At 45.9% G+C, this 24409-nt stretch overlaps 1 protein-coding gene across 1 annotated transcript in view; it reads left to right on the forward strand.

Annotated features, from left to right (window-relative positions):
• LOC120999185 (peptidase M20 domain-containing protein 2-like) overlaps positions 1-23248 on the forward strand; it is a 132908-nt gene extending 109660 nt beyond the window's left edge. Inside the window, exons 7-8 of the mRNA XM_040430061.1 lie at positions 21843-21950; positions 23031-23248. Of these exons, the coding sequence (XP_040285995.1) occupies positions 21843-21950; positions 23031-23248 (326 nt within the window). The remainder of the gene's footprint in view (positions 1-21842; positions 21951-23030) is intronic.
• Positions 23249-24409: the final 1161 nt, after the last annotated feature.

Here is a 24409-nt window from a genome sequence, read left to right on the forward strand (position 1 = left end):
CATGGCTGTGATTGGACAGTGCAGCATGTGACCCAGCCTCTATTTAAGCTGGAGTCACGTAGCGCCGCACGTCACTCTGCTCTGATCAGTGTAGGGATAGGATGCAGATGCTGCTGTTAGGGCCAGATTAGGCAATGGATTTACTTACTGAAGGGATCGATGTACAGCTGTGTATCATTCAACATCTGCTTTTCAATTGCTCACTGTTTTAAGGCTGCCCAGAGCGTTTTTCAGTCATTTCTTCTGGGGTGATCGGCGGCCACTTTGTGTCTTGTGGTGCGCCAGCACAAGCTGCCACTAAGTACAATTTAATCATCAACAGTGTGTTGTTTTTTTTGCTATATCCTACATCAGGGGCTTGGCTGTGCTTGCTATTTATTGAGGGGTAAAATTATACAATTGCCAAAATAGCAGTACCCTAAATCTGGTGTTTCAGCTGTGGCTAGTCAATTGCAATACTGTCTGCTGTCTGGCAAAGGATATTTTTTTCTGGGTTGAAATACAATTCCAAACTTAGCAATTCCCTAAATCAGTGGTTTCTGCTGTATCAGGCCAAGTTTAAATCTATCCATAAAAGGGTATAACATTGAAGGTGCTGATAGGGTCATTCTCAATTAACTTCAAACGCTACAGTGCATCTCCAAGTCTAATTCTGTCCGTAAACGTATACCTGTCATCCACCGCCTAAATACTAGGCCTACAATTTATATTCAGCTAAATCTGTGGTTACTGCTTGGTTACTGCTGTGCCTGTATTAGTGTAATACAGTACTTAAGTAGATAGCCAGATAGTGTTAGGTGCCTGTAAAAAAAGGCCTGAATTTGAATTCAATACATTGGGCCAAATATTTTTTTTCTTATTGTGGTGAACGGTAACAATGAGGAAAACATCTAGTAAGGAACGCGGACGCGGACATGGTCGTGGTGGTGTTAGTGGACCCTCTGGTGCTGGGAGAGGACGTGGCCGTTCTGCCACAGCCACACGTCCTAGTGTACCAACTACCTCAGGTCCCAGTAGATGCCAGAATTTACTGCGATATTTGGTGGGGCCCAATGTCGTTCTAAGGATGGTAAGGCCTGAGCAGGTACAGGCATTAGTCAATTGGGTGGCCGACAGTGGATCCAGCACATTCACATTGTCTCCCACCCAGTCTTCTGCAGAAAGCGCACAGATGGCGCCTGAAAACCAAGCCCATCAGTCTCTCACATCACCCCCATGCATATCAGGGAAACTGTCTGAGCCTCAACTTATGCAGCAGTCTCTTATGCTGTTTGAAGACTCTGCTGGCAGGGTTTCCCAAGGGCATCCACCTAGCCCTTCCCCAGCGGTGGAAGACATAGAATGCACTGACGCACAACCACTTATGTTTCCTGATGATGAAGACATGGGAATACCACCTCAGCAAGTCTCTGATGACGAAACACAGGTGCCAACTGCTGCGTCTTTCTGCTGTGTACAGACTGAACAGGAGGTCAGGGAGGAAGACTGGGTGGAAGACGATGCAGGGGACGATGAGGTCCTAGACCCCACATGGAATGAAGGTCGTGCCACTGACTTTCAGAGTTCGGAGGAAGAGGCAGTGGTGAGACCGAGCCAACAGCGTAGCAAAAGAGGGAGCAGTGGGCAAAAGCAGAACACCCGCCGCCAAGAGAGTCCGTCTGCTACTGGCCACCGCCATCTGGGACTGAGCACCCTAAAGGCAGCTTCAAGAAGTTCCCTGGCGTGGCAGTTCTTCAAACAATGTGCTGACGACAAGACCAGAGTGGTTTGCACGCTGTGCCATCAGAGCCTGAAGCGAGGCATTAACGTTCTGAACCTTAGCACAACCTGCATGACCAGGCACCTGCATGCAAAGCATGAACTGCAGTGGAGTAAACACCTTAAAAACAAGGAACTCACTCAGGCTCCCCTGCTACCTCTTCTGCTGCTGCCTCTGCCTCTTCCTCTGCCTCTGGAGGAACGTTGGCACCTGCCGCCCAGCAAACAGAGGATGTAGCACCAACACCACCACCTCCGTCACCAAGCATCTCAACCATGTCACACGGCAGCGTTCAGCTCTCCATCTCACAAACATTTGAGAGAAAGGCGTAAATTCCCACCTAGCCACCCTCGATCCCTGGCCCTGAATGACAGCATTTCTAAACTACTGGCCTATGAAATGCTGTCATTCAGGCTGGTGGACACAGACAGCTTCAAACAGCTCATGTCGCTTGCTGTCCCACAGTATGTTGTTCCCAGCCTCCACTACTTCTACAAGAGAGCCGTGCCTTCCCTGCACAACCAAGTATCCGATAAAATCAAGTGTGCACTGCGGAACGCCATCGGTGGCAAGGTCCACCTAACCACAGATACGTGGACCAGTAAGCACGGCCAGGGACGCTATATCTCCCTAACTGCACACTGGGTAAATGTAGTGGCGGCTGGGCCCCAGGCGGAGAGCTGTTTGGCGCACGTCCTTCCGCCGCCAAGGATCGCAGGGCAGCATTCTTTGCCTCCTGTAGCCTCCTCCTCCTACTCGGCTTCCTCCTCCTCTTCTTCCACCTGCTCATCCAGTCAGCCACACACCTTCACCACCAACTTCAGCACAGCCTGGGGTAAACGTCAGCAGGCCATTCTGAAACTCATATGTTTGGGGACAGGCCCCACACCACTCAGGAGTTGTGGCAGGGTATTGAACAACATACCGACGAGTGGTTGCTGCCGCCGTGAGCCTCAAGCCCGGCCTGGTGGTGTGCGTATAATGGGCAAAATCTCGTCGCAGCTCTGGGACTAGCCGGTTTGACGCACATCCCTTGCTGGCGCATGTGCTGAATTTGGTGGTGCAGAAGCTCATTCACAACTACCCCGACATGTCAGAGCTGCTGCATAAAGTGAGGTCCGTCTGTGCGCGCTTCCGGCGTTCACATCCTGCCGCTGCTCGCCTGTCTGCGCTACAGCGTAACTTCGGCCTTCCCGCTCACCGCCTCATATGCGACGTACCCACCAGGTGGAACTCCACCTTGCACATGCTGGACAGACTGTGCGAGCAGCAGCAGGCCATAGTGGAGTCTCAGCTGCAGCACGCACGAGTCAGTCGCACTGCGGAACAGCACCACTTCACCACCAATGACTGAGCCTCCATGCGAGAACTGGGTGCCCTGTTGCGCTGTTTTGAGTACTCCACCAACATGGCCAGTGGCGATGACGCCGTTATCAGCGTTACAATACCACTTCTATGTTCCTTGAGAAAACACTTAGGGCGATGATGGAAGAGGAGGTGGCCCAGGAGGAGGAGGAGGAGGAAGAGGGGTCATTTTTAGCACTTTCAGGCCAGTCTCTTAGAAGTGACTCAGAGGGAGTTTTTTTGCAACAGCAGAGGCCAGGTACAAATGTGGCCAGACAGGGCCCACTACTGAAGGACGAGGATGAGGAGGAGGTGGAGGAGGAGGAGGATGAAGCATTTTCACAGCGGGGTGTCACCCAACGCAGCTCGTGCCCATCACTGGTGCGTGGCTGGGGGGAAACGCAGGACGATGACGATACACCTCCCACAGAAGACAGCTTGTCCTTACCTCTGGGCAGCCTGGCACACATGAGCGACTACATGCTGCAGTGCCTGCGCAACGACAGCTGCCCACATTTTAATGTGTGCGGACTACTGGGTTGCCACCCTGCTGGATCCCCGGTACAAAGACAATGTGCCCACCTTACTTCCTGCACTGGAGCGTGATAGGAAGATGCGCGAGTACAAGCGCATGTTGGTAGACGCGCTACTGAGAGCATTCCCAAATGTCACAGGGGAATAAGTGGAAGCCCAAGGCGAAGGCAGAGGAGAAGCAAGAGGTCGCCAATGCAGCTGTGTCATGGCCAGCTCCTCTGAGGGCAGGGTTAGCATGGCAGAGATGTGGAAAAGTTTTGTCACCACTCCACAGCTAACTGCACCACCACCTGATACGGAACGTGTTAGCAGGAGGCAACATTTCACTAACATGGTGGAACAGTACCTGTGCACACCCCTCCACGTACTGACTGATGGTTCGGCCCCATTCAAACTTCTGGGTCTCCAAATTGTCCACGTGGCCAGAGCTAGCCTTTATGCCTTGGAGGTGCTGGCCTGCCCGGCGGCCAGCGTTTTGTCTGAACGTGTATTCAGCATGGCAGGGGGCGTCATTACAGACAAACGCAGCTGCCTGTCTACAGCCAATGTGGACAAGCTGACGTTCATAAAAATGAACCAGGCATGGATCCCACAGAACCTGTATATCCCTTGTGCAGATTAGACATTTATAACTACCCCCTTAACCATATATTATTGTACTCCAGGGCACTTCCTCATTCAATCCTCTTTTTATTTTCATTTTACCATTAATATTGTGGGGCGACACAAAGTTGAATGAACCTCTCCTCTGTCTGGGTGCTGGGGCCTAAAAATATCTGACAGTGGCCTGTTCCAGTGTTGGGTGACATGAAGCCTGATTCTCTGCTATGACATGAAGCCTGATTCTCTGCTATGGGACCTCTCTCCTCTGTCTGGGTGCCGGGGCCTAAAAATATCTGACAATGGCCTGTTCCAGTGGTGGGTGACATGAAGCATGATTCTCTGCTATGACATGAAGCCTGATTCTCTGCTATGGGACCTCTCTCCTCTGTCTGGGGGCCGGGGCCTAAAAATATCTGACAATGGCCTGTTCCAGTGTGGGTGACATGAAGCATGATTCTCTGCTATGACATGAAGCCTGATTCTCTGCTATGGGACCTCTCTCCTCTGTCTGGGTGCCGGGGCCTAAAAATATCTGACAGTGGCCTGTTCCAGTGGTGGGTGACATGAAGCATGATTCTCTGCTATGACATGAAGCCTGATTCTCTGCTATGGGACCTCTCTCCTCTGTCTGGGTGCGGGGCCTAAAAATATCTGACAGTGGCCTGTTCCAGTGGTGGGTGACATGAAGCATGATTCTCTGCTATGACATGAAGCCTGATTCTCTGCTATGGGACCTCTCTCCTCTGTCTGGGTGCCGGGGCCTAAAAATATCTGACAATGGCCTGTTCCAGTGGTGGGTGACATGAAGCATGATTCTCTGCTATGACATGAAGCCTGATTCTCTGCTATGAGACCTCTCTCCTCTGTCTGGGTGCCGGGGCCTAAAAATATCTGACAATGGCCTGTTCCATTGGTGGGTGACATGAAGCATGATTCTCTGCTATGACATGAAGCCTGATTCTCTGCTATGGGACTTCTCTCCTCTGTCTGGGTGCCGGGGCCTAAAAATATCTGACAATGGCCTGTTCCAGTGTTGGGTGACATGAAGCATGATTCTCTGCTATGACATGAAGCCTGATTCTCTGCTATGGGACCTCTCTCCTCTGTCTGGGTGCCGGGGCCTAAAAATATCTGACAATGGCCTGTTCCAGTGTTGGGTGACATGAAGCATGATTCTCTGCTATGACATGAAGCCTGATTCTCTGCTATGGGACCTCTCTCCTCTGTCTGGGTGCCGGGGCCTAAAAATATCTGACAGTGGCCTGTTCCAGTGGTGGGTGACATGAAGCATGATTCTCTGCTATGACATGAAGCCTGATTCTCTGCTATGGGACCTCTCTCCTCTGTCTGGGTGCCGGGGCCTAAAAATATCTGACAGTGGCCTGTTCCAGTGGTGGGTGACATGAAGCATGATTCTCTGCTATGACATGAAGCCTGATTCTCTGCTATGGGACCTCTCTCCTCTGTCTGGGTGCCGGGGCCTAAAAATATCTGACAATGGCCTGTTCCAGTGGTGGGTGACATGAAGCATGATTCTCTGCTATGACATGAAGCCTGATTCTCTGCTATGGGACCTCTCTCCTCTGTCTGGGTGCCGGGGCCTAAAAATATCTGACAATGGCCTGTTCCAGTGGTGGGTGACATGAAGCATGATTCTCTGCTATGACATGAAGCCTGATTCACTGCTAAGGAACCTCCCTCCTCTCTGGGTGCCGGGGCCTAAAAATATCTGACAATGGCCTGTTCCAGTGTTGGGTGACATGAAGCATGATTCTCTGCTATGACATGAAGCCTGATTCTCTGCTATGGGACCCTCTCCTCTGTCTGGGGTGCCGGGGCCTAAAAATCTGACAGTGGCCTGTTCCATGGTTGGTGACATGAAGCATGATTCTCTGCTATGACATGAAGCCTGATTCTCTGCTATGGGACCTCTCTCCTCTGTCTGGTGCCGGGGGGCCTAAAAATATCTGACAATGGCCTGTTCCAGTGGTGGGTGACATGAAGCATGATTCTCTGATGACATGAAGCCTGATTCTGCTATGGGACCTCTCCTCCCTGTCTGGGTGCCGGGGCCTAAAAATAACTGACAATGGCCTGTTCCAGTGGTGGGTGACATGAAGCATGATTCTCTGCTATGACATGAAGCCTGATCTCTGCTATGGGACCTCGCTCCTCTGTCTGGGTGTCGGGGCCTAAAAATATCTGACAATGGTCTGTTCCAGTGGGTGGGTGACATGAAGCATTATTCACTGCTATGACATGAAGCCTGATTCTCTGCTATGGGACCTTTATCCTGTCTGTGTGCCGGGGCCTAAAAATATCTGACAATGGCTGTTCCAGTGGTGGGTGACATGAAGCATGATTCTCTGCTATGACATGAAGCTGAATCTCTGCTATGGACCTCTCTCCTCTGTCTGGGTGCCGGGGCTAAAAATATCTGACAATGGCCTGTTCCAGTGGTGGGTGACATGAAGCACGATTCTCGGCTATGACATGAAGCCTGATTCTCTGCTATGGGACCTCTCTCCTCTGTCTGGTGCCGGGGGCCTAAAAATATCTGACAATGGCCTGTTCCAGTGGTGGGTCTCATGAAGCATGATTCTCTGCTATGACATGAAGCCTGATTCTCTGCTATGGGACCTCTCTCCCAATTGATATTGGTTAATTATTATTATTTTATTTTTAATTTCCTTTCCCTTTCCACATTTGTTTGCAGGGGATTTACCTACATTTTGCAGCCCTCTAGCCTTTCCTGGGCTGTTTTACAGCCTTTTTAGTGCCGAAAAGTTCGGGTCCCCATTGACTTCAATGGGGTTCGGGTTCGAGACGAAGTTCGGGTCGAGTTCGGATCCAGGATCATTTCCAGGAAGTTCGGCAGAACTTCTCGAACCCGAACATCCAGGTGTTCGCTCAACTCTAGTTGCAATCTCCCTATGTTGAGACCCTTCCACACAATCCAGCACCCCAGGATACATTCCTCAAAGTGTCTAGGCACTATAAACTGGTGGTATTCCTCTATTTTCTCAATTATTTTTATCCAGTAGTTTAGAATTTTATGCATGACCATAATATATGTATATCGTCCACCCCTATCTCTCCGCACTTTTGATAGGAAAAAACCTTAGTGGTGAGGTACTTCATTAGCTTTTTAGGAGAGTAGTAGAGACGATATATTATATTGTATTGGATTATTCTATAAGAGAAATTCCTTGAAACCTTAGTTTTTGCCTGTATAACTGAGTCCCAAAAGTCTTCACGTACAGGTTCGAAAATTCCCTGCCATTTATGAGTAAGATTATCAATTGCTCTTCCATTGTATTTTTGATGCAGCAGCCATTGGTATATTCTTGAGATCATTTTCTTGCCAGGTCTTATCTCAATAATATTTCCCAAGGCTGTGGCAGGGTATCTATTTGTGTGTCCCTCCCTATCATCTTATACAGTGCATATTTGAGTTGTAAGTAATAAAATCTCAACCCTATATCTTTCAGTTGATATTTCCTTTTTAAATCTTCATATGATATATCGCCTGCCTCCCATACCTGTCCCAATTTATATATCCCATATTTCCACCAGATCTTCTGCTTGATTAATTCTAACTCTGTAAGGCTAGTATTGTCCCATAGTATGGTGTCTGCATGTAACCCGGTTTGGGACCATAGTTCCTTTGCCATCTTCCAACTCTTGGCCATCAAGAGGGTCAAGGGTCTGTATTTGCCTCCCTGTTGGGCAAGAATGGCCATTTCCATGACTTGAAAAATATTATATCTCTCCATTCTTTTGTTTATCCCTGCTATTAAATTTTTGTAATTTTGCGAGTTGCTCCATGTTATCATATTTTTTATAATCCCTTCCCTAAAAAAGAGCTCCAGATCTGGTACGAACAATCCACCTTCCCTCTCCGGGATAGTCAGTATCTGTGCCTTTATCCTCGTTTTTTTTCCTCGCCATATTAAATCAGTCACTAAGCTAGCTATTATTTTAAAGTATCTTTTAGGAATTATCGCAGGTGTATTTCACAGAATATAATTTAGGGAGGGCAGTACACACATCTTAACCAGTGAGATACGTCTCGCCATCGACATGTACAATCTTTTCCATATCCCTATTTTCTTCTTTATTTCCTGAATTTTGGGGATCACATTTAGTCTAACATAATCATTAGGATCCGAGGTGATCTGAATTCCCAAATATTTAGCGGGTTCATTCATCATCTTGATTTCCAACTGGCCCGGTCTAAAGTTGTTCAAAGGATCAATCGGAATGCATGCCGATTTGGACCAGTTTATACTAAGTCCTGCATGTCTACCAAATTGTTCGAATACCTGAAATATCCTGTTTAATGATCCATGTGAACCCACAAACAGCATGATGTCATCCGCGTACAGGGCAATTTTGTCCTCGTGGGTGCCATATCTGAAACCCACAATTCCCGGATCCTGTCTAATCATATCTGCAAGTGGTTCAATAGCTATAGCAAAGAGCAGAGGGGACAGGGGACATCCCTGTCTGACCCCCCTGCTGATCGCTATGCTATCAGAATGTTCTCCATTTACAATTACCCTTGCCGAGATTTCCGTATATAACAGTTTTACCCATGTGACAAAGCAGTCCCCAAATCCCATTTTTTTCATTGTGTTAAATAGAAAGGGCCATTCTATCGTGTCAAAAGCCTTTGAGGCGTCTATCGTTACAATCAGCCGTTCTCCGCAGTTTGTGGGTTCAAACTGGGTGTTCACAAAATATCTCATAATATTCTCTGTGGTAGTCCTGCCCAACATGAATCCCGCCTGGTCCTCATGCACAAGCACCGAAATCACCTTCCTAAGTCTATTTGACAAGACCTTAGCTAATATTTTATTATCTGTAGTGATCAGTGAAATGGGACGGTACGAATCCATCAGGGCCGGGTCCTTCCCTGCCTTTAGGATGAGTGTGATCAAGGCATACCTCCTCCTCCAGCGTGATCTAGATTCAGGGTGCCTATTATGTATAAAGGGGGGGGGACCACTCAGATCCCTCCTGAATGTTTTAGGACCTGCTATCGTGGCCAGTCCGCACCCTTGCTTGCAGTTTTGACCACTTTTTTCCAAAAATAGCCTGAGATAGTAGAAAGAGATATCTGTTTTCTCACCACGTTACCGGAGGAGGGGGCAGAGGAAGGGTCGCTTATGCCCGTTGATCCGGGTCTCCCACTGTTGCCCCTGGGTCTCCTGTGCGGCTCTCAATTTCGGAAGGCAGGGATCACTCTGCACACTTTCACCACACACGGCAGGAGAGGCAATCAGCTGGCAGCAAGCAGCAGCGCGGGCGGCGTGACAGTGAACAGCTGAGAGACGAAAAGAACAAACTTATGTTCCAGGCAAATCCAGTAATGGCTCTCAGGCCATGTTCCAGACGGACTCGATGTATCAGTGCGTCACTCGTCTCTGCCGGAGCGGTCTCTGGTTGAGTGGCCAAGCAGCCCAGAGGCGACGGTCAAATCGGGGTCAAGGCTGCATCAAAGCGTCAGGTCAGAGCAGGCTCGCATCGGGCCGGGAGTTTGAGCGCCGGGGGAAGGGGGGGGTGCAGACGTCACCTGCATGCGTCCGCACGCATGCTCCTCCCTGCAAAAAGGCGTCCATCCACAATCAGCTTTAACCCTTTCCTGACTTCAACTTCCCCCCTAAGTCAAGCTACGCTACACTATTGCTGTGCCCCGCTCCGTTGCTCTCAATCTAGTGCCTTAACAGCACAATTTTGTAACCAGAAACTGATTATTTTTTATGACCTGTGTTCTGTGGGTTTATCTGTTTGTTGAGGAGATATAAAACTGTATTACCATTGTTTCCCATGAAAACAATATTCAAGGCCTTTCCTTAAGGCCCCCATATGGCCAACAGCTATCTCTCCTGATTTCCCTATGCACATTTCGTTCTGCTGAACATACTGTATGTGTTTTCAATGGAGAGGGAAGAAAGCTGATGCTAAACACCTCTGGTGGTAGCTTATCTCCTGGAAGAAGAAAAGGATCGGGAGAAAATATACACTTCTCCCAATCCTTCTTTTCCAATATCTATCTTTAGACTGCCAGCTCTCTGTTGTGTATGGGGACCTTTAGAATAGAACCACCAATCAGCTCCCTGAAGAGGCTCTGGCTCCTGGGCAAGCACTGTGGCTTCTTCAGTGTTTACATGGCTCCGTACCCAGGAACACAGAACACTTTTTGTGTGTAATAATATACTGCCCGTCCCAAAAAAAAGTCGCCACCAAAAATATTCAGTTGGACCGCCTTTAATTTTGATTACGGCACGCATTCGCTGGGGCATTGTTTTGATAAGCTTCTGCAATGTCACAAGCTTTATTTCCATCCAGTGTTGCGTAAATTGCGTAGATATTGAATTGATGATGGTAGAGTCTGACTTCTGCGCAAAGCCTTCTCCAGCACATCCCAAAGATTCTCAATGGGGTTAAGGTCTGGACTCTGTGGTGGCCAATCCATGTGTGAAAATGATGTCTCATGCTCCCTGTTAGAGATAGCCTTGCGGTTCGCCCGGCGGTCGTTTCGTCGCAAACTTTGCGTGTTTGCGATTCGCCGAACATGCGAACATATGGAGAAATTTGCGCCCGCCATATTCTTTTACATTGTGAAGAACTTTGACCCATGATACATCCATCAGGTGGTACAGGACAGCCAATTGAGATATTTTAGCACATGGACATACCCCTACCTTATAAATAAACCTGATCTGGCCGCCATTTTACATTCAGTGTTTTGCCAGTGTAGGGAGAGGTTGCTGTGTGGAGCAGGGACAGGCTGTTATGGACACCAAACGCTAGCTAATAGGGCCACAAAAGTCATTTTAAGGACTAGTATAGGTGTGCTATCGATAGGTGTGATACACAGAGGGGTGTGATATACTTTAATATACTTTTATAATGAGTCAAAAACACATAGATCTATATAGTGATCACCTGGAAGTCAGGGCCTAGGGGCTAGGGGCTTACTAGGGCCATTTTTATATAGGGTAAGGTTTCGGACGGGGTCGCTCTTATCAGGGCGGGTGGTCTGTGGTTAGGCTATCAGGGCCAGAATAGCACCCCCCTGTAGGGCAATATCAGGGACAGTTCTTTGCCCACCCTGTCCTTCAATACCACATCATCATCTAGCCCAAGGATAGATGTTTTTGCTTTCCCTCCGGGATTCATGGATGTGCACTGGAACCCCCCGGATTATGGTAGGACATATGGTTTCTGATTTGTGCCGCCGAGCACTTGTTATTGCCTACCACATCTATGCTTTTTGATTAACTTTAATAATTTAATTTATTTTCATTTTGAGGGATATTTTTTCCATTCACACGTCCGCAAAATGGGTCCGCTTCCGTTCCGCAATTTTGCGGAACGGGTGCAGACCCATTCATTTTTAATTGGGCCGGAATGTGCTGTCCGCATCTGCATTTGAGGATCCACATCCGCATTTGCGGATCCGCACTTCCGCATCTGTGCTAACCGTTTCCTCAAAAAAATAGAACATGTCCTATTCTTGTCCGCAATTGCTGACAAGATTAGGCATTTTCTGTTATAGTGCCGCGATGTCCGGTCCACAAATAGCGGAATGCACATTGCCGGTGTCCGTGTTTTGCGGATCCACAAAACACTTACGGACGTGTGAATGGACCCTCATAGTAAAATTATTAAAGCGCTTTATCTTTATGTATATTCTAATGGATTGCCTTCCTTGTACAATGTTATAATATACTTTCTATGTTAGAAAGTATATTATAGTGCATTTGTGTGCGGTTCTGCTGCAGGTATATAGAGGGACAAGAGTTATTGGAACAAATAATTTCTACTGGTGTGATATACCAGTCGTCCCCCAAAAAAACTGATTGAAGTGAGGTGTTATATACCAATATACTTTCTTTATAGTGCATTTGGGTACTGTATAGTGCATTTGCGCATGCGCGAAAATTATATTGCCGATATTTCGCATAAAAAAATAAAATGAATGGAGATCGCAAATTCGAATAATACATCTGGTATGTCACTGTCCATGTTGTGGGACTATTTGTGCACTTCTAGTAATTATTTCTTTGCTGCAAATATGAGCTGAAGGTTTTTCAGGTTCGCTTGCCATTAAAATGAATGGGACGCGCCGCGAACTTGCGGTTCGCGAACATTTGATCGCGTTTGCGAGATCGCGATCACGAACTGTCCCGGCAGATGTTCGTCCATCACTACTCCCTGAATCACTCTTTCACAATTTGAGCCCGATGAATCCTGGCATTGTCAGCTTGGAATATGCCCGTGCCATCAGGGAAGAAAAAAATCCATTGATGGAATAACCTGGTCATTCAGTATATTCAGGTAGCCAGCTGACCTCATTCTTTGAGCACATACTGTTGCTGAACCTAGACCTGACCAACTGCAGCAACCCCAGATCATAGCACTGCCCCCACAGGCTTGTACAGTAGGCACTAGGCATGATGGGTGCATCACTTCATCTGCCTCTCTTCTTACCCTGATGCGCCCATCACTCTGAAACAGGGTAAATCTGGACTAATCAGACCACATGACCTTCTTCCATTGCTCCAGAGTGCAATCTTTATGCTCCCTAGCAAATTGAAGTCTTTTTTCTGGTTTGCCTCACTGATTAGTGGTTTTCTTACGGCTACAGAGCTGTTCAATCCCAATCCCTTGAGTTCCCTTCGCATTGTGTGTGTGGAAATGCTCTTACTTTCACTATTAAGCATGGGCCTGACAATTCATCACATGCCCATGTTCTCTGCTGCCATGTCCAGGACACGATTTGAGACCATCCTGCGTTTCCTGCACTTTAGTGATAACAGCACCTCTCGTCCCAGAGGCCACCCAGCATTTGACCGGCTCCACAAAATTTGGCCCCTCATAGACCACTTTAACACCAAATTTGCAGATTTGTATACCCCTGAGCAAAACATCTGCATAGACGATTCCCTGATACATTTTACCGGGCGCCTTGGCTTCAAACAATACATCCCAAGCAAGCGCATGCAGTAAAATTGTATAAGCTCTGTGAAAGGGCCACAGGCTATAAGTACAAATTTTGTGTCTATGAGGGTAAAGATCAGACCCTGGAGCCGTCGGTTGCCCTGACTACCTGGGGAGCAGTGAGAAGACAGTCTTGGACTTGGTGTCACCCTTATTTGGCAAGGGGTACCACCTTTATGTGGACAATTTCTACACAAGTGTGCCCCTCTTCAGGCATTTGTTTCTAGAACAGATTGGCTGCTGTGGCACCGCGCGACCTAGTCGCCGGGGCTTCCCCCAACGGCTCGTTACCACCCGTCTTGCAAGAGGGGAGAGGGCTGCCTTGTGTAACGAAGAACTGCTTGCGGTGAAATGGAGAGACAAGCGTGACGTTTACATGCTCTCCTCCATTCACGCAGATACGACAATCCAAATGGAACAGGCAACCAGAGTCATTGAAAAGCCCCTCTGTGTCCACAACTATAATTTGCTCATGGGAGGGGTGGACTTCAATGACCAGATGTTGGCTCCTTATTTACTCTCCCGCAGGACCAGACGCTGGTATAAGAAGGTGTCTGTATACCTAATTCAATTGGCTATGTACAATAGTTTTGTTCTCTACAGTAAGGCTGGGAGAACAGGATCCTTCCTCAAATCTGAGGAAGAGATCATCGAGAACCTCCTGTATCCAGGAGGTTCCGTGGCCCCAACCACCAGTGTAGTGAGCCGTCTACACGAGCGACATTTCCCCAATGTTGTTGCTGGTACCTCAAACCAAGCGTCACCCCGAAAAAGATGTTGTGTCTGTAGCAGGAGTGGAATAAGGCATGACACCCACTATTTCTGTCCTGACTGCCCTGACCACCGTGCCCTATGCTTAGGGAGTGTTTCCGGAAGTACCACACACAGGTACACTTAGTATAGGGATTGCGTGACACAGGACAGGCACACAGGGCTCTTAGGGCCCTTTCACACAGAGCTGCTGCAAACCTCTCCTTTCACTTGGGACAAAGTGCATATGTACTTCGCCACATCTCTGGGCGATTTGCGCTTTGCACATTGTCCCATGGGGAAGGAGAGGTTTGTCCTCTAAAGGTAAAAAAAAAAAAAAAAATCACAGGTAAGCAAAAAAGTTAATGTTCCAAAAGTTCAATAAAGTTTATAAAAGTTAATGTTCTGTTTCTAATGTTATATAAAGCTAATGTTAATAAATATATTGCGTTGCTGCCTGTTTTTTTGTTTTTGTTTTTTTTATACCATCTAGGTCAGGGGTCCTCAAACTTTTTAAACCGGGGGCCACTTCACTGTCTCTCAGACCATTGGAGGGCCGGACTATATTTTTTAAAGGGGTATTCCCATCTTGGACAATAGGGGAATATCGTTAGGTGCAGGTCCCACTGCTGGGACCCGCATCTATATAGAGAACGGAGCCCCGAAAGTGAATGGGAGTATACTGCGCATGCACTGCCCATGCTCCCATTCATTTCTATGAGGCTGCGGAAATAGCCGAGCCAGCGCTCGGCTATTTTCGGCAGCCCCATAGAAATAAATGGACGGCGGCTGCTTATGCGCAGTGTGCCCTCCTTCAATTTCGGGGCTCTGTTCTCTATATCAGTGCGGGTCCCAGCGGTGGGACCTGCACCTATAGGACAATGGGGGCAGTGTGGACAGTTACCTCTTGCAGGCTTTTCTATGCAGACCAGCTCAGTCCCTGATGGGGTTCTGTTATATCTCCCTATATAACGGGCCAAATTGATACGTTCTAAATCCAAACACTGAAAAGGAAACGCTTATCAAATCTTAGTATTTCTATCAAGGAGACCCCTTTAATCAGTAATCTATTTTACACTTCAGTTGACGTTCTGGTTTGGAATAGCTAGATAAGCAGGAAGATCCTTTCCATGGACAACCATGACACTAAAATAGGATCTTCCTGCTTATATAGCCATTCCAAACCAGAACCCCCACTTACAGGCCTCTGCCCCCCCACGTGGACACTTACCTCTTGCAGTCTTTTCCATGAAGACAAGATCAGTCCCTGACGGGGTTCTCCCTATATAACGGGCCTAAAAGGAAATGCGTATATAAGTAGGATGCTATTTTATTATCATGGTTGCCCCATGGAAAGAAAACTGGCAGTTGGCTGGATTGGCATGCTCTCAATTGTTTCCCAAAGAGACTTGGATAATGAAATATCAGGCTGCAAGTCTGCATTTCAATAGGTCAGATTCTGACCTATTGAAATGCAGACTGGCATCCTGATATTTCATTATCCAAGTGTCACTCTGACTGACCTGTTGACAGGCAGACTGGCATTTTGTTATCCAAGTCTCTTTGAGTATGAAATGAGAGCATGCCAACCCAGCTAACCGCCCGTTTTTTCCCACTGTCACAGTGGCCACCATTTTCATGTCCCCCACAGACAAGTGGCCGCCATTTTCATGTCCCCCGCATCGGCCCCGCCACCCCCCCCCCCCATTGTAAAAAATGCCCACCACACACTGTCTCCCCATTGTTAATATTAAAATGTTAAGTGCCACACTGACGCACCCACAGTTGTCCAGGCTGTCCCTGAGCCTGAGGCTTCTTCTCTCTGCTCCGGGCGGTGATATGAGAAGCAGACAGCGGGCGGGCGGCGGCGGCACTAACTCGCTCACTGTAGGTCACGCGCCAGCGTCACCTGCGTCGCCTGAGAGGAGCAGGCGAGTGACGTCAGTGAGCAGTCACGTACCGCCGGAGCAGAGCTGACATCGGAGGGAGGGAGCCAGGGCGCAGGAGGAGGAGAGCAGAGGTGCGCAGGCCCTGAGCATGCTTAAAGGTTAACTGTTAAACAGATCCGGCGGGCCGGATCAGATTCCTCGGCGGGCCGCATGTGGCCCGCGGGCCGTAGTTTGAGGACCCCTGATCTAGGTGGACCAAGTGATCAACCAGCTGCAGCACTGATGTGCATTCTGACAGAAGCATTGCGCTGCTGTCAGATTACACAAAAGTCGGTGTATGCGGCACTGCAAGACGAGATTTCTCCTCTGCAGTAAAAAAGATACGTTTGCCGAGGCTTATGAGCTGAGGGGCGGTGTTCATATGCTTTGGCAAACACTTTGTATATAAAAAAATAAAAACAAAAATTCCGGCAATGATTTATTCATCCACATCGATTGACGTGAATGGAGAAATCGGGTTTGCCAGGGCATACGGGCTGAGTGGGTTTGGATGTTGGGCGGAGCTCCTATGTCCTGGCAGACACCTTTCCCCTCTTTTTTTTTTTTTGACATTTTTTGGCAGAGATTTTTTCATCCACATTGATCGATGCGAATGAAGAAATCTGTGCCGTTCATTTTTTCTTTCAGCCCAGAGGCTGAACGGAAAAAAAGAATCTCATTACCCGTATGCTCAATATAAGGAGAATAGCAGAAACTCCTAATGCTGGCCATACATGTAATGATTGCGGAGACCCTCAAATGCCAGGGCAGTACAAACACCCCACAAATGACCCCATTTTGGAAAGAAGACACCCCAAGGTATTCACTGAGGGGCATATTGAGTCCATGAAAGATTGAACTTTTTGTCACAGGTTAGTGGAATATGAGACTTTGTAAGAAAAAAAAAAAAATCAGTTTCCACTAACTTGTGACAAAAAATAAAAACTTCCATGAACTCACTATGCCCATCAGCGAATACCTTAGGGTGTCTACTTTCCGAAATGGGGTCATTTGTGGGGTGTTTCTACTTTCTGGGCATTGTAGAACCTCAGGAAACATGACAGGTGCTCAGAAAGTCAAAGTGCGTAAATTAATTTTTTTGCAACATAGTTTGTAAATGCTATAACTTTTACCCAAACCAATAAATATACACTTATTGCATTTTTTTTTTATCAAGGACATGTAGAACAATATATTATGAGAAAAATTTATATAGAAATGTAGTTTTATTTGAAAAATTTTACAACAGAAAGTGAAAAATGTCATTTTTTTGCAAAAATTTCGGTCATTTTTGATTAATATCCAAAAAAGTTAAAATGTCAGCAGCAATGAAATACCACCAAATTAAAGCTCTATTAGTGAGAAGAAAAGGAGGTCAAATTCATTTGGGTGGTAAGTTGTATGACCGAGCAATAAACCGTGAAATTAGTGTAGTGCAGAATTGTAAAAAGTGGTCTGGTCATTAAGGGGGTTTAAGCTAGGGGGGCTGAGGTGGTTAAGAAATGAGAAGCAACTCATTGCACCAGTTGGGGTTAAATAACTTGTTGCCAGCTGAAATATAATCGCCCATGTAGTAATTATCCAATAGGAGGCTCATAACTATTTGCTTAGTTAAATCCAGGTGGCGACTTTTTTTTGGACAGGCAGTGTATTATAGATTATAGTTACTAGAAATGGGTTGTTGATCCAGGGAGTTATTCTGACTGCCTGATTGAAATCGGGAGGAATTTTTTCCCCTAAATTAAGGAAAATTGGCTTCTACCTCACTGGGGTCTTTTATTTTCTTCCTCTGAATCAACTTGCAGGATAACAGGCAACCTGGACAGATGTCTTTTTTCAGCCTTATAAACTATGTTACTACACTCGCCTAAAGAATTATTAGGAACACCATACTAATACGGTGTTGAACCCCCTTTTGCCTTCAGAACTGCCTTAATTCTACGTGGCATTGATTCAACAAGGTGCTGATAGCATTCTTTAGAAATGTTGGCCCATATTGATAGGATAGCATCTTGCAGTTGATGGAGATTTGAGGGATGCACATCCAGGGCACGAAGCTCCCGTTCCACCACATCCCAAAGATGCTCTATTGGGTTGAGATCTGGTGACTGTGGAGGCCATTTTAGTACAGTGAACTCATTTTCATGTTCAAAAACCAATTTGAAATGATTCGAGCTTTGTGACATGGTGCATTATCCTGCTGGAAGTAGCCATCAGAGGATGGATACATGTTCTCATTCTGTTTACGCTAAATTCGGACTCTACCATTTGAATGTCTCAACAGAAATCGAGACTCATCAGACCAGGCCACATTTTTCCAATCTTCAACAGTCCAATTTTGGTGAGCTCGTGCAAATTGTAGCCTTTTTTTCCTATTTGTAGTGGATATGAGTGGTACCCGGTAGGGTCTTCTGCTGTTGTAGCCCATCCGCTTCAAGGTTGTGCGTGTTGTGGCTTCACAAATGCTTTGCTGCATACCTCGGTTGTAACGAGTGGTTATTTCAGTCAACGTTGCTCTTCTATCAGCTTGAATCAGTCGGCCCATTCTCCTCTCTCCTCTAGCATCCACAAGGCATTTTTGCCCACAGGACTGCCGCATACTGGATGTTTTTTCCTTTTCACACCATTCTTTGTAAACCCTAGAAATGGTTGTGCGTGAAAATCACAGTAACTGAGCAGATTGTGAAATACTCAGACCGGACCGTCTGGCACCAACAACCATGCCACGCTCAAAATTGCTTAAATCACATTTCTTTCCCATTCTGACATTCAGTTTGGAGCTCAGGAGATTGTCTTGACCAGGACCACACCCCTAAATGCATTGAAGCAACTGCCTAGTGATTGGTTGACTAGATAATTGCATTAATGAGAAATAGAACAGGTGTTCCTAATAATTCTTTAGGTGAGTGTATATATGTAGTAGCTCACCCTGTCTGTAGTAGTAAATTGAAATAAGAATTGCTATATGCTAAATTACAAAGTGTCTCGTCCTTAGGTTGGCTTTGATGAGATATGTAAGGGAAGGATGTTCCAGCATAATCCAATTAAAATCCCAAAGCTTTATTGAAGAATCTAAGTTACATGTGACAGAAACACAAAGGTGATCATTTACAAACAGATATATGCCACTTTTTGGTGTATATGTGTTGCATATTGCAGCTCGAGGGTTACTTGTGCCGCAATCTGCGACTTTTCCCAGCTCACGCCTTGTATACAAAAGGCAGCGTGGTGTGCGTGGGGAAGAGGGTGGATGGACAGGCCCGTCTCATTCATAATTTTCTAGACCTGTTTTAGGCGTAGAAAATGGTCTAAGTCTACTCCAGCAAGGTTGCTGGCATAGATTTAGACAGGCAGTGGACACGCTGATGTTATGTAGAGGCCGGCGCCTGTACAACAATTTGGCGCATCCACCGCCAGTTAAAGGGGTATTAATTTATGTCACAATCGCAGACTGCTAACATCGGGAGATGGGGAGATGGAGCGGTGGCCGTGCAGGGATTTGGAGCAACGCAGGTGTCGGGGAGCAGGTAAGTATAATGTATATGAGGGTTCCGGGCATTGAAGGGGATCTTTAGAATTCGGATAACTCCTTTCAAGCTTTCACTAATGCTGTGCCTAAAGCACGACTAATAAAGGTGAACCTCCTTTATACCATGCACTGTATTAACATACATTGACCTAGATTTACTAATATGCCTGTGCCAAAAATCTGTCACAATTTGGCATTTCTAGGATTTCTACTTCTTTTTCCAACATACTAGACAGTAAGGCAGGGATTATCTGAAAGTGGGGGGAGTTTTGCAGGAAATGGGAGGGGGCTTAAGATGTGCCATCTTGCACAACATTTTGGCCCCATTCTGGTGTATAATTATGTCTCAAAGTAAGTCAACCATTAGTTCGTATAGAGTCAGTGAAAAAAACATCTATTATCTGGCCTCAGCTACTAAAATCTACTGCTTGTCTACACAACCTCGCCTACATTATCTTTACAAGTAGTAAATCTGGGCCTTGGTCATAATTCACTGCCCCTAAATAACTTTATTGATACACATATATTAAAAAGAGAGAGGTCTTCTACTTGGATATCTGGGTGAAATATGCAAAAAGAAAAATATATATTTTGTGTATAAGGATGTAGCCCCTTAGCTATTGCCTCCCAACACCATGTGTTCACCGACAGAGCATACATGTATTAAAACAGTGATTATAATTAGAGTTGAGCGAATCGAAGTCAATGAAGTGGAATTTGATCCAAATTTCAGGGAAAATTCTATTTGCCCCGAAGCCCTATTTCCTCATGCTTTGTGGTAGCGAATCGATTTTACCTGAATGGTGGTAAAAAATGTTAAAAATCATACTTACTGTACCTCATCCGTTTGAGTTTGAAGAGCCAGCCGCTGCCAACTTGATTGAAGATCTCGCACAAAATCCCGTGCACGGTGACGTATAACGTCACCACGCTGGCCAACGTGATGATGTCATCACGGGCCGCAAGAGATTTCACGCTAGATATTCAATCAAGTTGGCAGCGACCGACTCTTCATGATCAAGTGGATGAGGTAAGTATGATTTTTTATTTAAAAATGTTATGTTACATTGTAATATCAATGTCAGATGCCGCTATCAGCTATGAACGTGGCATCTGAGGGGTACAATGACGGGGAGCAGCGCAATCACCGCTCCTTGTCATTGGCACCCACTACTTATAGAGAAGTAATTCGTCACAAAGCGAATTTCTTTTCTAAAATTCGATGAAGCAGCTGAATCGAATTTTGAAATACTTCACTCATCACTAATTATGATGTTTCCTAAGTATATCTAAAAAAAAAGACAAGACCGAGGGATCACTCACTATCGCATAAGGGTCCATTCACACATTCGTAGAATGTGTCCACACCCGTTCCGCAATTATCAGGAATGGGTGCAGACCTATTCATTCTCTATGGGGCAGGAATGGATGCGGACAGCACACAGTGCATCCGCATTTCCGGAGTGTAGCCTCAAATTTCCGATTCGCAATTGCGGTCAAAAGTAGGCAGTTCTAAGTGGGTGCCGGCCGGGTGTATTGCGGATCCGCAATACACTACGGACATGTGAATGGACTCGAACAATGAGGCACAAGGTCTGCATGTTCTATATTACAGAGCACAAAGAGCAATATGATTGTCACTGAATATAATGACCAAGTGGTATATTGCTGCATATATTATGCAAGAAAGCATACCTCCCAACTTTTTGGACACTTATGGTTTATTGTGTGAAAGATCCACTTTCCCTGCATATTTATATACTTCGATAGTTTTTTTTTTTTTACACAATAGCGCAAAAAGTATCTCAGTACAAAAATTTGTAAAAGGTGGGCTTTAATATATAGATAGGAAACAGGAAAACACATTCAATATCGTAAATGTAATAATTCAAATCTTTATCTCAGACCTAAAAGAGGGACATTTAAAGGGGTTAGCCAATCCTAAAAAAGCCCCCCCCCCCGTATGCTGGGCCCCCCATGCTGAATATACTTACCCAGGTACCGCTCCCTGCGCTACTCCTGGTCCTCGCACCGCCGCTGCTGCTTCTACCTGTGCACGGATGAAAACATCCGGTGTCAGGCGGGGGGCAGCCAATGGCAGGCGGGGACGGGGACAAGCCTCCCTAGTGTCACCCGCGGTGCAGGATGTTTTGTATTTTGTTCCGTGATTTTAAGCAGGGAAACAGCCACAGGGGTCTTGGCTGTCGATCCCCCACTGATCCGATATTGTTGACCTATCCAGAGTAAAGACCTATCAGTTGTGAAGTCTCAGAAAACCCTTTTAAATTACAAAATAAAATCAAAGATGTAGAATTCAAACAGATTTCATAAACATTTATCATTAGAAAGTGTAACCTTTGTTTTGCATCTTATGTATTTCTAGGGTCAACAGATTTTGGAAATGTGACCTATGAAGTTCCCGGACTTCATCCCTATTTTTCCATTGGTTCAAATGCCTTTAATCATACTGAAGAATATACTGAAGCTGCTGGTAAGCACTTAAATCAAGACTGTTAGGGAAAGGTATATTATTGGGAAAAATCCTGCTTTGTATGTAATAGTGGGGCCATTTTTGTTGTGTGGGTTCATTTGTTTATCTACACAGCATTGGGGCTCCTCATCTCGTTCTTTTCTTCTGAGGTCTACACCGTGCTGGGTTACTCATATCCCATTCACTTGAATGGAATAACTCATCAATATCTAGAACTCAGGCAACCCCTTTAGAGAAGCACAATTTTTTTTATCTGACCAGTTAGACTGCTATAGTGAAGTAATATTCTTACCAGTGACTTTAATTGTGAGTTATCCCCTCCCTTGTGATCCTCAGCTGTGTCATTTGACCAACTCTCTGATTTCCAACTGACACAGGACAGGAAGTCAGTTACTTCTCCATTCATTCCTATGAGACTGACATTGAGGAATATATAGAGAAACTGACTTCCTGTCCACACATAAGATGCTGGTCACATGACACTGAGAATCAGAAGGGAGAGAATAACTCACAAATATAGTCACTGGTAAGAAGATTACCTTCACTGCAGTTTACATCACGGACCTTTCTAACAGGTCTGAGAAAAAAAAACTTTCTGTGGGAGTGCTTCTTAAAGTGAAATGCAAATGTTGCCTACTTAAAGGGGTTTTCTGGGCTTCAGTCGTAACTTGTGTCCCTGAACATGAAAAAAAACACTTCCCACAGGACCTGGCATATCACAGGTCTCAGCAGTCATGTGGCTGGAATGGTACTTCACTGCTGTGAAATAGTATTTAAGCCACTATGACCGCTGAGACCTGCTATTGGCTGCAGTAGTCAAGGGATTAAGCCACTTCCTGGTCCTGGGGGGGCAAGAAGTGGGTGAGAATGGGGCAGCAGCGGGTATTTGGACAGGTGAGTGGAGTTTATTCAGCTCCAAGGCCAGATAACCTGTTCAAGAGAATGTTCGATAGATATTTCAACAGTACAAAGATAAGCCAACATCAGTGTCCCTACAAGTCTATTTGACTACCTGGCCAATCTTCAACATGTAAATTATTCTGTATTCAATTTCTGTTATTGTATTTTCTATTTTAACAGGCTCAGAAGAAGCTCAATATTACACACTTCGTACTGCAAAATCATTGGCAATGACTGCATTAGATGTGATCTTCAACACAGATTTGCTAGAAAGTATTCGCCAGACTGGAAGAGTGGCGAAGGAAATGGAAGACATTCCTTCTGGAATAAATAAAGCCAGAGATTTGAGCTGCAGGGCCAGGGTGTTCTCATTGCATATTAATAACACAACACAATAATGTGTAATAATTAGGGAATATAACTACACTGATTATATCATTATGTAATTTAGTAGCATTACTTACTATAGATAAGCTATATAAGTAATCAAAAAAATACCTAGTTAACTTTCACTCGTCTTTCAATCTTTTCTTCTAAATGGTGTAATTTTAATAGTTTTGCTCAAAACTATGGCTTTCTATGTATGAATGTAAATGACACAATTATAACAATCAGCAAATCTGTGAAATAAATGTATAATGCTTACATTCACAACCCTTCTAATACTCATTGCCATTAGTATTGATCGAGCACCAAAGTGCTCGTGTGCTCTGGCCGAACACATCGGTATGCTCGAGTGCTCTACCGAGCACCCGAGCATAATGGAAGTCAATGGGAGAACCCCAGGCACCCCCTGCTCGGAAGAGAAGAGGATGTCTGGTAGTGATAATCGAGCACCAAAGTATTCGGGTGTTCGGCCCGAACACATTGCTATATTCGTGTGCTCAGCCGAGCACCCGAGTATAATGGAAGTCAATGGGAGATAACCAGGCACCCCCTGAAGAGGGGAGGGTGCCTGGTCCATTGTAAAAGGTCTGAAAGTGACAGAAACACCACCGTAATGGATCGGGAACACCATGGGGACGATGTCTGGATGCATCTTGGACTCCCAGGTCGCTGCTTTGAACCATGTTGTCCGAGTAGTACGCCACTTTTCGAGACTGACAAAAATACGCACAAACCCCCCCCCCCCCCCAAAAAAAAAAATCTATTTTACAGGAAAAATTGTTAGGAAACATTCTTCCCAGTATATTCAATTGTATATAAAGTGCAAGTGCTGCAAAAAATAAACAAGCAAAAGCACTCCGAAACAGCCTGTATATCACATAAAGGAGGGCCTCATTCACATTGTGGTACAATTGTTCAGGTAGTATGACTCCTACACTCATAAGCCTATGCACTAAGTGAAAGGGCTGGCCAAAAATTACATGGAATCGGCACTTCCAAAACACCCTTTCTTACACATAAAGGAAAGCTATCATACACATCCTTGAAAAATATTGATTGATGGGCCTGCTGGTGACCCTCAAAAACATTTGGAGCAAAGGCCTGCTGATCTGACCATCTAAAACCTTAGGGGCGAGGGCCTCTGCCGCATGGTGACTCTAGATAATCTCTGG

This window comes from Bufo bufo, chromosome 4 (genome assembly GCF_905171765.1).
Source record: "Bufo bufo chromosome 4, aBufBuf1.1, whole genome shotgun sequence".
In the NCBI taxonomy this organism is placed as follows: Eukaryota; Metazoa; Chordata; class Amphibia; order Anura; family Bufonidae; genus Bufo; species Bufo bufo.